Consider the following 14,511-nt stretch of genomic DNA (forward strand, 5'->3'; position numbering starts at 1 on the left):
GCTGCCCCGGCAGGCCCGCCCCTCCGCCATCCGCCGCGCCCGCAGCCAATCACCGCGCGCCGGCCCCGCCGCTGCGCAGCGCTATTGGTGACGAGCGCCGCCAGTCACGAGCGATCCGGGGGTTTCCAGCGCATCGCGCTTGTATGAGCCGCAGGGGCGGGGGCGGACGGCGGGACCCTCCCCCTGGGGGCGCTGATTGGTCGGTAGGGACGAGCGGGCGGGACTTCTGGCACTCCGGAGGCGCTGATTGGACGGTGCGCGCGTGCCCCCGGCGGCGGGGCGGGCGCTGCGCCCGGGGTCGGTGCGGGTGCCACGCCCCGGTCCCGGCCCTGGCGGGGGCTGCGCTCCCTGAGGGCTCCGGGGCTTGAGGGCTGCGCTGCTCGAGCCCGCCCCGCCCCAGCCCCAGCCCCTGGGGAGGGACGCGCCGAGTGCTGAGCCGGAGCTGCCGTCGCTGTCCCCGGTGTGCGCAGCAGGGGGGGCGGGACAGGCGCTCCCCGGGAGGCGGCCGAGACCCCGCGGTGCAGCCGGGAACCCGCCCGGCCGGGGCACAGCTGCGGCGGGATCCGGCACGGCCCCTGCACGGCCCCACCTTCCCGCCCGAGCTCGGCCGGTGCCCAGCGGCCGCAGAGCCCCAGAGCCTGCCGCGGTGTCCGCCTTCGTCCGGCTTCAGTACCCGCTTCTGAAATGCTTTTACTCCCAAGAAATTGGAGTAATGCTACTGAATATTTCATGTAATAAAAGCCAAATGCAGTTCCTCCTTAACCGACCTACTTTTGATTGTGCCTGTCATCTGAGTGCTGCGCTATTCTATCCACTTAGCAACTTACACTCTTCCACTTATTCTATGTACTTCTGTTTATAGATAGTGAATTATGCTTGAATTATGAATGAGAGAATGAACCCTGGAATAGAAGGGAGTTTCTTAACAGGGCAGGTTTAAAGACTCCATTCACACATTCAGCATTTCAAAAAACATTTATTTCAGAGTAGATTTGTTTTTATTCATGAAGTATTCTAAACCAGTGCTTTAAATTTAAAGTATTTCTAAAGATTTGCACTTTTGGAAGTGGACTTTCTACAGAGAAGCGTCTTTTAAAGATACAGCATTTGATCATGTACCTCAGGAGGTTATAGTAATATTATAGGCACATAAATAAACACTTCCCTGGTTTCTTAGTATCTGTAGCATTCCCTTAATATATGTTTTTCATGTAATTTAGTAAAGGTGTTCCATTTAATCCTTTTCCCCATAGCTCTCCAGCATCCAGGGACAGTCAGTGAGCAGATCCAGCTCAGCCCCAAATCAGGGCAGAGTGCCCATTTCTAAGCTCTGAAGCACTGTGAGTGACTACCAAGGCTTTTGCTAGGAAGATGGGAAGGCAGAACAGGGGCTTTTATTTGTGTGGGTATGTGCAAGATGGAAAGGACACAGACACCAGCAGGGGCTTTTTGGGAACTCCTGAGGAAACAATGAGATTCCATTTACTGTGGAATGAATGCTCACACTAAGCATTCCAGCTAGCTCCTTAAAAGAAAAAATACATTTCAAAGTCTCATTTAATTTTGAAACAATAAATAGCATTGAAAAGACACTGTACTTAACAATATACTAAGATTTATGCCTTCCTCATTTTGCAGAAGAGCACGCAGTAACCCCAAGCCATGCTCTGCTGATCCTCAAGGTGGCTATCTACACACAGCTGTTGCAGCCTCTGCTTGTGGAGCTGCCTTTTATGCTACTGCAAACTGCATTAACATGTCTGCTATAAATCCGGTTTTCCCAAATTTCATTATGTTTACATTTTGTGTATAAATAAATCACATGTGGAACATGGCTATAAGAAGTAGCCAAAGTACACCATAACTATATGTGAGAAGAAAAGGGGACAGACACATGAGCATAAAATATCAAACTGCTTGATAGGAATGTCTACATGTAGTGTTCCTAATAACTCACAACCAAATATTTTAAAACAAACTGTATTCCATGTAATTATGCACTTAACCTCTATGAATTCAGCAGGACAAATGACCAACATGGCCCATTCACAAAGCCTGCCATTCTGCAGACAGAGCAGTGCTTGTGACATCTAACCCAAGTTAATATCCTATTGACCCACTGGGCTTGCACACAGCTCCGTGTCACTGACTGACCACAGATGAAAGGCAGGCCAAGACTGCTGTTTACTCTAAAGCTCCTTCATACTCCTTTAGAAGTATAAAGGAGTTGTGAAGTGATAACAGGACTTTGGCAGTGTACAATGGGCCTGCTATGTCTCTTTTATGTTGACAACCCTGTCAGTAACACCAGCACGAGACATTTGCCATTAAACAGCGAATGATTTCTTTAAACCACACTCTTGTTAAGAGAGACATGTTTTGTAATAATGAAATATGGTAAACAAATTCCACTTCCAAATGACACAACACCGTGCAATTACATATTATAGCATAGCATGGAACAGAATTTTGTGCTGTGCCAGGGTAGGAGTATGGTATTCATTTATCACAGCATTGCCCCAAAAGTGCAGAATATTCATCAAAACAGATGATTTTTTTCCTGCTAATTCAAACATAGAAGTGGTTGGTATTTATCCAGCTGCCTTAAAAAAAACAGAGAGGAAAGGTTCTTGTAGAAGCATCAAAGACAATATGACGGCATTTTCTAAATATTAGTTATGTGATGGAAAGAGGCTTGGATAAATATGTCAGGTTTTTCTGCCTCCCCTTGTTTGTTTAGGGCTTTTTGTTATTATCTACTGTTCTAATGAACAATTTAGTCAAATAAATCATGTTCAGCTAAATTGTTTGGGGCTTGAGATGGAAAAGCAGCACAAACTGTGAGGTTGCCTGAAGCTGCCCTTCTTAGGACAGAAGCTGAAGATATTTTGTAATAGGGATATTACAGCTACATTCTTTAACAAGAATTAGATCTTGCTCTGCCTGTGATAAAATGCCAATAAAATCTGCCAGAAAACTGCCCTTCATATATGACATTGGTTTAGCTCCCAAGTTTTGCAGCTGATACCAGCTTTGTAGTCTGTGGTTAAATATTGTATCTGGGTTTGTGTAATGTGTCTGATTGGGAAAATGGGAACTGCCCAGATTGGGGTATAAGTCAAGGCAGAATGTTTGACACTGGAACAGGAGTCCCTTCTGGTTCTTTCACTATTAAAAGCACACAGCCTTTCAATAGTGGCAGGCATCCTTTACATGGAATCACAATGCTGCCTCATCTCTCTGCTGGTCACCAAGTTTTGGCCATAAACTTCCCAGTTATTCTTCTTAAAATGAGTCATTTCATCTCAAATGGGTATGGAGGACATAACTCACATGACAACCACCTTTTATGCACTACACTGTTATGGTTTTAACCTTGCCTCACTCCTGCATTATTGCAGAGCACATTTCTCCCATATCCCTTGGCAGGTGCATTTTAACACCATGCTCTTTATGTCTGACAGAGTCAGTGCTTTCACAGAATACAAACTCAGAGTGAGCCACTGCATCAGGATCCCTTTTCATCCCTGACAACAACAGAGAATGCTTTTCCATTAAAATTTACCCCAGTTTGATGAGTATTAAGGTAATTTGATGGTGTAAGTGCACTTGCCCATCTCTCAGAATGCTTTGCTGCCATTGTGAAAATTTTCTTTTCTACTGCTTAACTTTTACAAAATATTTGACTTTTGGAAGCATAGCTGAAAATATAAAAGGAAATATTAGTTATGCATTCTGCTAGCAAACAACACTGTGTACTGCAGTGTGTTTTGCATGTGCTAATCAAGTAGACACCTAGGAAGGTAAAATGCTGCCAGACACAGCACTGGGTCCCAGTGAAGGGCAGGGTGCTGTTTGGACCACACCTGAGCTCCTGGGAGCAGGATGAGGAGTAGCAGCCTGCCAAACCTGCTGTGGATGTCACAGCTCCTGGGCATGAGGAACACCCTCAGGAACCAGCTGTGACCATAATAGCTGACTCTGCTGAGGCAGACAGAAGCCTTGTGGTGCACCCTTGATTTGTAATATAATAATACATTTCATTTCTTTCAGTCATCCAGGTTAATTTTACTAGAACTTACTTATTCTGAAATAATTGAAAGTAGAGGTCACACTTAATGTACTGAAAAATGTACTTTTTTCTTGTCACTTTACCAAGAGCAGGACAATAGCACTAAGCATCACAAAATAATACACTGCTTTTTGGCAACACATAAATTAACTGATTCTGAATTCAAAGTTTAGATACATCTGTAAACTGTCAGCATGAGTGAAATACACTGAAATCTGCCTTGTTTTCTGCTCACAATTGTAACCAAACCCATAAATCTAGCTTTAGAGGAATGAGAGCAGTGCCAGAAACCCATGCCTTGTCTACACTTAAAAGAGTTGGCTGGTACAGCTCCACCTTAGAGCTGAATTGGCAAGCACAGATTTCTTTTTGGGTATAAATTAAATCACTTTTCTCATGGAATACACTAAAGTGGCCGAAGAACTCTGCCAATATAACAGCACCTACTCCAGGGCTTTTGCCAGTGTGGCTGTAGCTGCATGCAAAAGATTTTTCATCATTCTGACAGCTATTTTGGCAAAACTCCTACATTTAGACCAAGTCCAAGTTAAAGTTGGCATTGTTTTATGTTGCAAATAGAGCAGAAAAGAAGCATTACCAGTTTATGGCCCTGGTTTTACATTATTTTAAATTGTTTGCTCTAAAGGAATGTGTGGGGCAGGATCCATGTGGTCCTTTGGATGCTTGCCTCCCACATTTGTGCTGTGTTAAAATTGCTTGGTTTTCATGACTGAGCTTTGGCAGTGGGGAAACTTACCTTACTAAAAAAGATAGTGTCTATATTATTTACCCCAGAAATAGCTATCCTGATGGTTTAAAGCAAATTTCCAAACTGAAGTGAGCTCCGAAAGGAAGCATCTGGGCCGAAGGACATGTGGATTAATACATAATTCTTCTTCATTTTGTCCTCAGTTCAACAATGAATGTAAGCACATAAAGGATTAATTTTAGGCACACTCGTAAGCCCATCTCAAGTTTAGTAATCATGTCAGATATGATAATGCCCCTATTTGAATTTTAATTGAGCAGATATTTTAAATTAATCATGTGTTCTGCACTGTGCAGAATCAGGATTCCTGTCAGAACTGCAAGTTTACACAGAGCAAGGCTGTTTGTTGTGATGCCATCTGCATTCTCTTTCCTGAACTGGATGTTAAGCCTGTATGTTTAAGACATCCCAAAGAGCATTATTTTTCCACATAAGTACATTTTACATACTTAGCTCTTTTCCCCCCTAATCTCCCTTTTGCTAAGTGTTGTTTTGGCCTCAGAAGTGCGTGCAGAGCAGTTTGCAGCTGGTTGCAGAGTTTGCTGGTGGGATGTGCTGGGTGCTGGGGATGCTGAGCTGGGTGCTGGGGATGCTGAGCTGGGCGCCCGGGGGATGCTGTGCTGGGTGCCCGGGGATGCTGTGCTGGGTGCCCGGGGATGCTGTGCTGGGTGCGATGCCCGGGGATGCTGTGCTGGGTGCTGGGGATGCTGTGCTGGGTGCCCGGGGATGCTGTGCTGGGTGCCCGGGGATGCTGTGCTGGGTGCGATGCCCGGGGATGCTGTGCTGTGCTGGGTGCCCGGGGATGCTGCGCTGGGTGCCCGGGGATGCTGCGCTGGGTGCTAACCCCGGGGATGCTGTGCTGGGTGCTGGGGATGCTGTGCTGGGTGCTGGGGATGCTGTGCTGGGTGCGATGCCCGGGGATGCTGTGCTGGGTGCTGGGGATGCTGTGCTGGGTGCTGGGGATGCTGTGCTGGGTGCTGGGGATGCTGTGCTGGGTGCCGGGGATGCTGTGCTGGGTGCCCTGGGGATGCTGTGCTGGGTGCTGGGGATGCTGTGCTGGGTGCCCGGGGGATGCTGCGCTGGGTGCTGGGGATGCTGTGCTGGGTGCGATGCCTGGGGATGCTGCGCTGGGTGCTGGGGATGCTGTGCTGGGTGCTGGGGATGCTGCGCTGGGTGCTGGGGATGCTGTGCTGGGTGCGATGCCTGGGGATGCTGCGCTGGGTGCTGGGGATGCTGTGCTGGGTGCCCGGGGATGCTGTGCTGGGTGCCCGGGGATGCTGTGCTGGGTGCGATGCCTGGGGATGCTGTGCTGGGTGCTGGGGATGCTGCGCTGGGTGCCCGGGGATGCTGCGCTGGGTGCGATGCCCGGGGATGCTGTGCTGGGTGCTGGGGATGCTGCGCTGGGTGCTGGGGATGCTGTGCTGGGTGCGATGCCCGGGGATGCTGTGCTGGGTGCCCGGGGATGCTGTGCTGGGTGCTGGGGATGCTGTGCTGGGTGCTGGGGATGCTGTGCTGGGTGCCGGGGATGCTGTGCTGGGTGCTGGGGATTCTGCGCTGGGTGCTGTGCCCGGAGCGGGGCCGGTGGCCCCGGGCTCGCAGGCGAGGCGGGGTTCATGCGCAATGGCCAAGGGGACGGGGAAGTGCGAGCGAGCCGAGCTCCTTCCTTCCTTTTTGTGACACTCAGAACGTGCCCGCTCGAAGAAGGCACAGACATCTTTTCCTGCCCCTGGGCTGTGCGCGGCCGCGCTCGGGGCTCTCATGGTGAAAGAACTCCGCGACTTCGGCGGGGCGCTCCGGGGTCCGGGGCTGCCAAAACCCAGCCAAGGAGCCTGAGCGGCGCTTACCCCGAAACGGAGCAGGGTGAGTGTCTGCTCAAGATAAAATCGTGTGCCTTGATGCAGAGGGGTTGTGTTGTTCTGGATATTTTTATTTTTAAATACGAAAAAATGAGCAGTAGCTGAGTTAAAAGAGCTTGCGATGAGTTTTCGCTGTGAAAAGTGAAACTGTTTATATGAAGGGCAGTTAGTATTCAAGGTACATATCTTCGAGGCAGAAGACTTGTGTGTCATAACATCCATTTCTGCATTCTTCTCCTTACAAGTTTGTTATATATCCTGGTAAATCATGATATAAAATAGTATATATATATATACGTATATGGAGATGTATGTATGCATATTATACACATATATATGCATACATATACTTATGAATATAAAACTATGCACATATAAAGATTTTTTTTTAATGTAAATACAATTTTTTCTTATAAAGTTATCCCAACTTATAACCAAGAAAAATGTTTAAATTTAAATCTGTTTGGCTGTTTTCAGATTCCTCATTTAACCTGCTGTATATCCTCTTGGGATAAACTCTTGTGATTTTCAAAAGACTGAGCAGTTAAACAATAAATAAGTGACAATTTTACATGTTCAAAAAGCAGATCATAAGAAGGACTCAAGAACAATAAGAACTCTCACTCCAAGAATAAGGGCTTCTATGATGCTTTCATTAAGGAGGATGACAACATCTGTATACTTGCTTGTGCAAGCCAGCCAAAGGAAAGGTTTCTGTTAGAGGAAAGTGGTTTGCACTTCCATTATTTCCAGTGGGGAAAGTAATTTCTTTTCTTTATATAGCCTTACAGCTTGCCAGAAATCAATAAGTCTGCTGAAGGACTTTCCTCACCTCTGTACCCAGCATTGCACAACTGTGTGGTTAATTGGAGACAAAATGATATGTAGCAACAACCTTCCTAAACCCTCCCATTACTTAATAACCACTGCTTGGGTGTTATTTTAGCAGGGTTTCAGTAAAACTGTATTGTTCTGTTATTTGGTTTTCACTCCTTGGCTGAACTGTGAGCAGCACTTCACTCATGCTGAGGGAGCACAGCACCTTGGCAAAGCTGTTAGGATGTTCTTAGAACTTTTTCAGCTGCTCATGTGACACAGTGACGTAACAGGTAGGTTTTGTTTGTTTGTTTTAAAATCCCCCAACAAAACAGAAAATATCCTTAAATGTGGAGATATCTAAGCAGCAGGATGGCCAACCTTGTCTGTGGAGTAGGAGTATATTGTATTAAGCATTTTGTCAGTACATGGTAAAATAGTGGTCCTAGCAGAACAGGCCTAATATAGCTCAGTATGTGTAAGGTAAAAGAACAAGTAAAAGGAGAAAACTTATATAATAATTAGAAAATTCAGATCTCCTTCCACCAAGCCATTGTCTAAGTCAGTTGTTTTGTTTTCACAGTACAGAGACAATTCTCTGGAGGGAACCTAAAACTGTGAAATATGCTAAAAACTTTGTAGTATTTTAGATATCATCCTGTTTTGCCCTACAGGTTGTGATTAAGAACAGAAAATAAGTTTTTGAGTCTTGAGAACAGTAAATCTTAGCAGTGGAAGGGAACCAGGCTGCTGGTTATACTAATTATCTCAAAGATTTTTATTTCATCTGAGCTCATACTTGCAATCTTGAGGGCAAAATACAAAGAGGAAGAAATCTGCCCACACTGAAGTTCATGACAAAATTCTCGTAGTAAGAACCGAGTTCCCCATCTAATCTTATTCATCATAACTTATAGTTTTCTCATTTAATTTTAAGCTGCCAGAAAAACATCCAAACACTTTCACTGGTAACAGTAATAGGGATGGTTCTTCACTATGTAGATATTTCTATTTATTACTTTAGTTTTTAGGAAGTTGCATTGATACAAGTTCATAAAGAACAATGAATAATTTAAAAAATTACCAAACTGGATCCCCTAAGAAAGTCATGGGGTTTGTGTCTTTCAGTGACAGCAAGCAATGGACCAAGATTCACACTGCACAGCAGAAAAAGAACTGTTGGAAGCTGTAAGCAGAATTACTACATCTTCTACCACAAGTCCATCTGATGAAGAAGAAAATCAATCCAAAGCTGAAATTTCGTGTCAAGTGAGAAAAGAAAACCCAGAAAAAGATGATGCTCAAGGTTGATGCTACCCTTTAATTTTGTTTTTCATCTAGCTGTTTATGCTATTATCTTTCATATTAAAAACTTTGCTTATTTATTGCAGCAGTGGTTCAAAGCTGTACTGCCACACTCCACTAAAAATAAGCCTTGATTACAGTTGCAGCAATAATGTAGCAATAGTGAAACCCATGCTCATCCTGGCATGTATGTACACAGAGGTTTCCTTTCAATTGCCTGGTGCCTGAAATGGATCACAATTTAATTTACACACCAGGAATGAAAGTGGTGATCAGATGGCTGGTCGTGGGAGTGCAGTTTGTGTGCATCACCAGATCTGAACTTCTTGACAATATCAGCAAGGGCACCAAAACTGAAGCTAATCTCAAGCAGGCAGCTCTCACATGCCTTTAAAGAAGCAGCACTGAACATTTACCATGCCTAAGATTGCTCTCATCTGTTATTAAATAAAATGTTATGTATAACCCAAAATATATATAATCTCATCAAGAGTTTAAGTCTGGAAGGATGTCATAAAAACCACCTCTCCTAGGAAATAGATGCTTTATAGGGATTGAGCCAAACCCCCAAGGCCTTGATAATTGAAACTGTATGGTCAAATGCTTAAGAACATGTAAAAGTGGGGCCACTGAAAGAGCACTGTGGTGCCTTTACAAGTCTATTTCTGCATCAAGCTGTTCTCTTATCCTTCCATTGGCAGAGTGTTAGGTACATCCTTGATTAGAAATTGGGACCAGTGTGCCCACTGAGATACAAATATTCCATTTATTTTATCTACTTTGCTGCCTATGTGCCACCTGATGAAATCTATTGTCAGTAGATTTCAAAGATGGAGGAATCACCTTTTTGAAATTCTGCATCAAATTCTCTTTTAAGCAAACTCTCCAACTAGCTGTCCCATATTTTTTATATATGCACATATATATACATGTGTATGTGTATATGTGACTGTGAGAAGAGAGAGAGGGGAAAGAAGGAAGGTATATAAAATATTTGTGGCTGAACTCTGAAAAAAAAAAAAAAAAAGAAAAAAAAAAAAGAGAGAATGTGAGAATTCCTTCTTCAGCTGAGCTGGTTATCTAGCTTTGAGGTTAGGATATTCATGTTTTCTCAGCTTTCTCCTATTACTGCACAAACCTCATATTTGAGTAGGGTCAGTTTTTGAATATATGTCTGAATGTGCAGCTGCATTGTATTATCTCATCCATTTAGCAACAAAGAAGCCTGGAGAAACATCTGACTCAAAAGATTCAGTCAGTGTTTCTTAGGGCTACTTCTGGGGTGATGGAGCAAATCTCCTGCTCAGATTGTGCCCTGGTTTATAACCCTGACATACAATATTTCATGACAGTATGTTCTCTACAATTTAGTGTTCTGCAGGTGATATATTTCCTTTAAAAATTTCAGACCCTAATAGCTTTCCTCAAAGCATCTGCTCCTGACTATTAGCAGTGAAATCACTTATTTTATCAGTCTTTAGGTCTTGCTGTTATAGCAATAGAAAAACTAGGCTATCCTTTCACAACAAATATGTAAGAATTTTCTTTCCAAATGGAAAGAACATCTTCTGAAATACTAAATATATTTGTTTTAGATCCCAGTGCAACCCTAAGTCCCAACTCTTCGATGACCACTAAGGAGCTTCAGGAGTATTGGAGGAATGAAAAACGCCAGTGCAAACAAATCAAACTCCTTTTTGAAATCCCATCAACCAGAATTGTAGAGCACCACTTATCGAAATACGTGGTAAGCTAAGAAATGAATATGTGAGAAGATCATTAATTTTTATTCCCTCTACAGGGGTCTGCACAGCACACAGCAGGACTCACTACATGAAAGCCTCACCGAGGGCCAAGTTTAGCAAGCCCTGATCACACTGAGTAGAACCTGTTCTCACTGACTGTATGGGCCTGGCTGGTGGAATCTGCATCTAAAAAAACCCTCTGACAGTCACTTCACAAAATATGCTGCAGTGGAAAAGTGTTACCAAATAAATTAGTATCTTGAGTATCCTTGAGAGAGAGTTTTGTCAACATTAAGGAAATTGATACAAATATAAAAATATCTGTATATTTACACTTCTACTGTGCTAGCCAGCTGTAGCAGCTGCAGTGCATTTGTATAACTTCCACATCAGAGATTTCATTTCTCTTAGCACAAGTGCAGAATTCTTTGATGTTGACAAAGTCTAAGACATCCTCCAGCTACATTTCTTGGGATTGTTCCCCTTCCCTACTTAGAGCTCCCTTAGGTGGTTCCTAAGAAAAAAATATTTCTGTCATGTTTTTAAGACGTTAAGAAGTTTTTAAGACTCCTCATGAGTATGAGGAGTGGGAACAATCAAGTAGGTTGGATTCTTGTATCTTTTTTCACAGTACTGACACTTAGTTTTTATTTCTGATTCTTCTCCCGGCCTTGATCTAGAGTAAGTGCCTCCTAGTACTCCTGTGAATTTCAGATAGGGATACTGGATGATCCAATTTGGTAGAATTTGAAGCAGGTAAATATTCTGGAGGCTGTCTTAAGGTCTTGTTGCATGCTGGACACACCTACTTAGTTGCTGCTTTTCCTGCATACACTCTTGAATATTCAGCTTCAGAATAGCTAAAAGTTGATTTTGTGTAACTGCATGAGAGCAAGAGTATCATTCAGCATATGTGCAATTAAACTTAGTCATAAGTCACAAGCCTAGGCACAAAGATTTACATTACAACAAAATTGAGCCAATTTGAATGACAGTCTAATTAAGTGCTACTTCTTACCTTTTTCATGCACACTGCACAAATAAAAAAGCAAGTACTTGTAAATTATTCACTTAGCTGCCCCTGATAAAATGATAGCTTTAAAAAATTGCTCTTATGATAGTTCTAGAATGCATCAGGCATATCTATACTTTTCAGCAGGGAGCAGGACAAAGTATAGAAAAATGTCACAGTGCTTACAAATGAAAAGAGATCAGAGAAGTCAGCTCAAATTTAGAACCTTTCAAGAGGTGCCTGTAAAGATCATTTATGAAGATTAAAAGAGAGAATTTCTCTTTAAGGAAAAACAAGGAAGAGAATCAGACCAGCATAGGGTGAGTACTGGTTTGCACCCTTCAACAGCAGCAAAGAAAATAACAGCCATGAGCAAAACCCCTCCAGCTCCTGTGTAAATCAGTGGGACCAGGGTGAAGGTGAATGTGAACATGGTCACCTTCCAAGAGGTCACAGTCTGTGTCCTCAGCTGGTGTCTGGTGACACAGTTAAACTGGCCCCCATGGGCTACCATGGTTTATACATCAAGGATTGACCCTTCCTCAGCACCACTGTGCTTGATCAGAGCCAGAAGAGATTATTTGGACAACACAACACAGAATTTTGGTTTGCAGCTATTTGCCTAATTTATTATGGTCTTTTTGGGGCTAGTGAAGAGCTGAGGAAGATGTGCTCTTGAGTACTGTTAATGCACAGCTGTTAGCTGCTAGTGAAGGGCTTTGGATAGCAGATTGTTGTAGAAATGTCACTTTTTTGGTATTATTTAAATGTGAAGTAAGTTTGAATACAGGACAATGAATTAGAGGGGAGAAAAGGATTTGGAGTCATTCCATCTTATTTTTGCACAGACCAGATATATTGCCAAATACTCCCTCTTCTTTCACAGCACTACCAACACTCCAAATCCCTAGGAATGGCTTATACAAAGAGCATTTCTGAATATTATGGTGGACATAAAATAGATCACATTCAATATTAAGTCTGGGAAATCCATTCAGTTCACTGAAGATGATTGATTGCAGCAGCCATGGCTGTTATAAACAAAGTACAGCTACAGAAATGCTTTTTAAATGTTTTTATGTGCTTCAGTCTGCTGCTAGTTTGCTTCCCAGCACCTTGCAGGATGGGATCTGTTAGTGCCCTGTTTATGTACAACTTATTTAAGTGCTAAGCCTAAGTCTGGTGACAGGAGTACAGAGCAGCAGGAGGTGGGAATTTTAGTTTGATGGCTGCAGATCTTTCACTCTACACTGAGCATGCACCATAATCCCAGACTGTAACTAATTTAGCAGCACTGCCATAGGAGTACATGAGATTACACACAGAAAATGGGTGCAGGAGTGTTTCAGCTGCAGGACTGAACAAGCACAAAATCTTTTCATAGCAGTACCAGACAAAATCTGACTCTGCTGGGGCTATAGTGGTCACTTCTCATGCTTATTTTTTCTTTTTGATTGTGTTTAGGTGTATAAAATAATCATTTTGCAAACAGGGAGTTTTGACAGCAACAAGTCTGTAATTGAACGACGTTATTCAGATTTTGAGAAACTGCACAGAAATCTGCTGGAAGAATTTAGCGAAGAAATGGAAGATGTAACCTTTCCCAAAAAAACTCTAACAGGGAACTTCACAGAAGAAATAATCAATGAAAGAAAATTAGCCTTCAAGGATTACCTGAGACTCCTATATTCCATGAAATACATCAGAAGATCAAAGAAATTTATTGACTTTTTAACAAGGCCAGAGCTTCAGGAGGCATACAGCTGCCTGCGGGGTGGCCAGTACACCAAAGCTTTGGAAATCCTTTTAGAGGTCATTGGGCTGCAGGAAAGGCTGACCAGAGGGAACCCTGTTGCAGTTGTCCCCACTCTCTGTGCCATCGTGGTGTGCCACAAGGACCTGGAGAACCCAGCAAGTGCCTTTGAGTACGGAGAAAAAGCTCTGTCACGCCTCCACGTGCACAGCAGCCACAGGTATTACATCCCTCTGCTAGAAACAATGATCACTCTGGCCTATGAGCTTGGCAAGGATTTTCTGTCTCTGCAAGAAACGCTGGAAGAATGGAAGACAAAGAAGGATCCCGTGCGCGTTCTTACCCTGAAGGAACTTGCGGTTCGGGAGTACGTACGGTGAGCACCAGAAACATTCATGAAAAGCTCCAGGAGAAAACTCTGAATGAGTGAGAACTGGAAATTACCTGCTTGGCTTGCATGGCACTGTATCAACAGGAAAAAAAAAAAAATCTATGTTCAAAGGAACATTAATATCTATGTTGGAATGTATTGCATCTACTGTACAGATATGAGAAGTACCTGAGGAGCACCACAAGGTTTTTTGAAGGAAATTTGCAAGAAAATAATCATTTATTTTGGTTATTTAAACATAGCTTATTTTGTGTGAAAAGTCAGAATATGAAAATACAATTAATAAAGCACTTGAAAATCTACAGAATCAGAGGCCTTACTTGTTCATGTGGAAACTACTTCCTTTCAAGAAGAAAAATGTCTTCTCAGTAGATGCAGTCTAAAGGGTGCATCTTCAGACACTGAATGTAGCTTTTTACTCCTCCAGCTGGGGCCTGATCAAATGAGGATGATGGGGTTTGTCCTGTTCCCACTGAATTTAGCTGTGGGCAGGAGGAGAGGGGAAGGCTTAAAATCAACTTTGGTGGGAGCAAAAAATACAAGTAATGATGATTCCATCACAGATGAGGGAACACACTTCATTTCCCTTTTGTAACTAGCACAGTTTTATGACTTTCTGCATTGAAGGCACATTCTTGTTTGCTTGCCTGCCTCAGTAATTTGCCTCAACTCTATGGTCTCTCCCATACACTTATTTTAACAATCTGATAAATTAATTCTCATAAATATTACAATTAGTATGTCATTATCTAGCATGGGTCATTACTCTCTGCTGAATATAGTCCACTGAGT

The 14,511-nt window shown here is 43.2% G+C and overlaps 1 protein-coding gene across 1 annotated transcript; it reads left to right on the forward strand.

Moving 5' to 3' along the window:
- Positions 1-6,464: 6,464 nt before the first annotated feature.
- Positions 6,465-14,026, forward strand: SNX20 (sorting nexin 20). Its single transcript, XM_056500594.1, has 4 exons — positions 6,465-6,701; positions 8,642-8,819; positions 10,414-10,565; positions 13,040-14,026. The coding sequence occupies exons 2-4, from the start codon at positions 8,654-8,656 to the stop codon at positions 13,706-13,708; spliced, it is 987 nt and encodes a 328-aa protein (XP_056356569.1). The 5' UTR covers positions 6,465-6,701; positions 8,642-8,653; the 3' UTR covers positions 13,709-14,026.
- The last annotated feature ends 485 nt before the right edge of the window (positions 14,027-14,511 follow it).

Source organism: Oenanthe melanoleuca, chromosome 11 (genome assembly GCF_029582105.1).
Source record: "Oenanthe melanoleuca isolate GR-GAL-2019-014 chromosome 11, OMel1.0, whole genome shotgun sequence".
Classification (NCBI taxonomy): Eukaryota; Metazoa; Chordata; class Aves; order Passeriformes; family Muscicapidae; genus Oenanthe; species Oenanthe melanoleuca.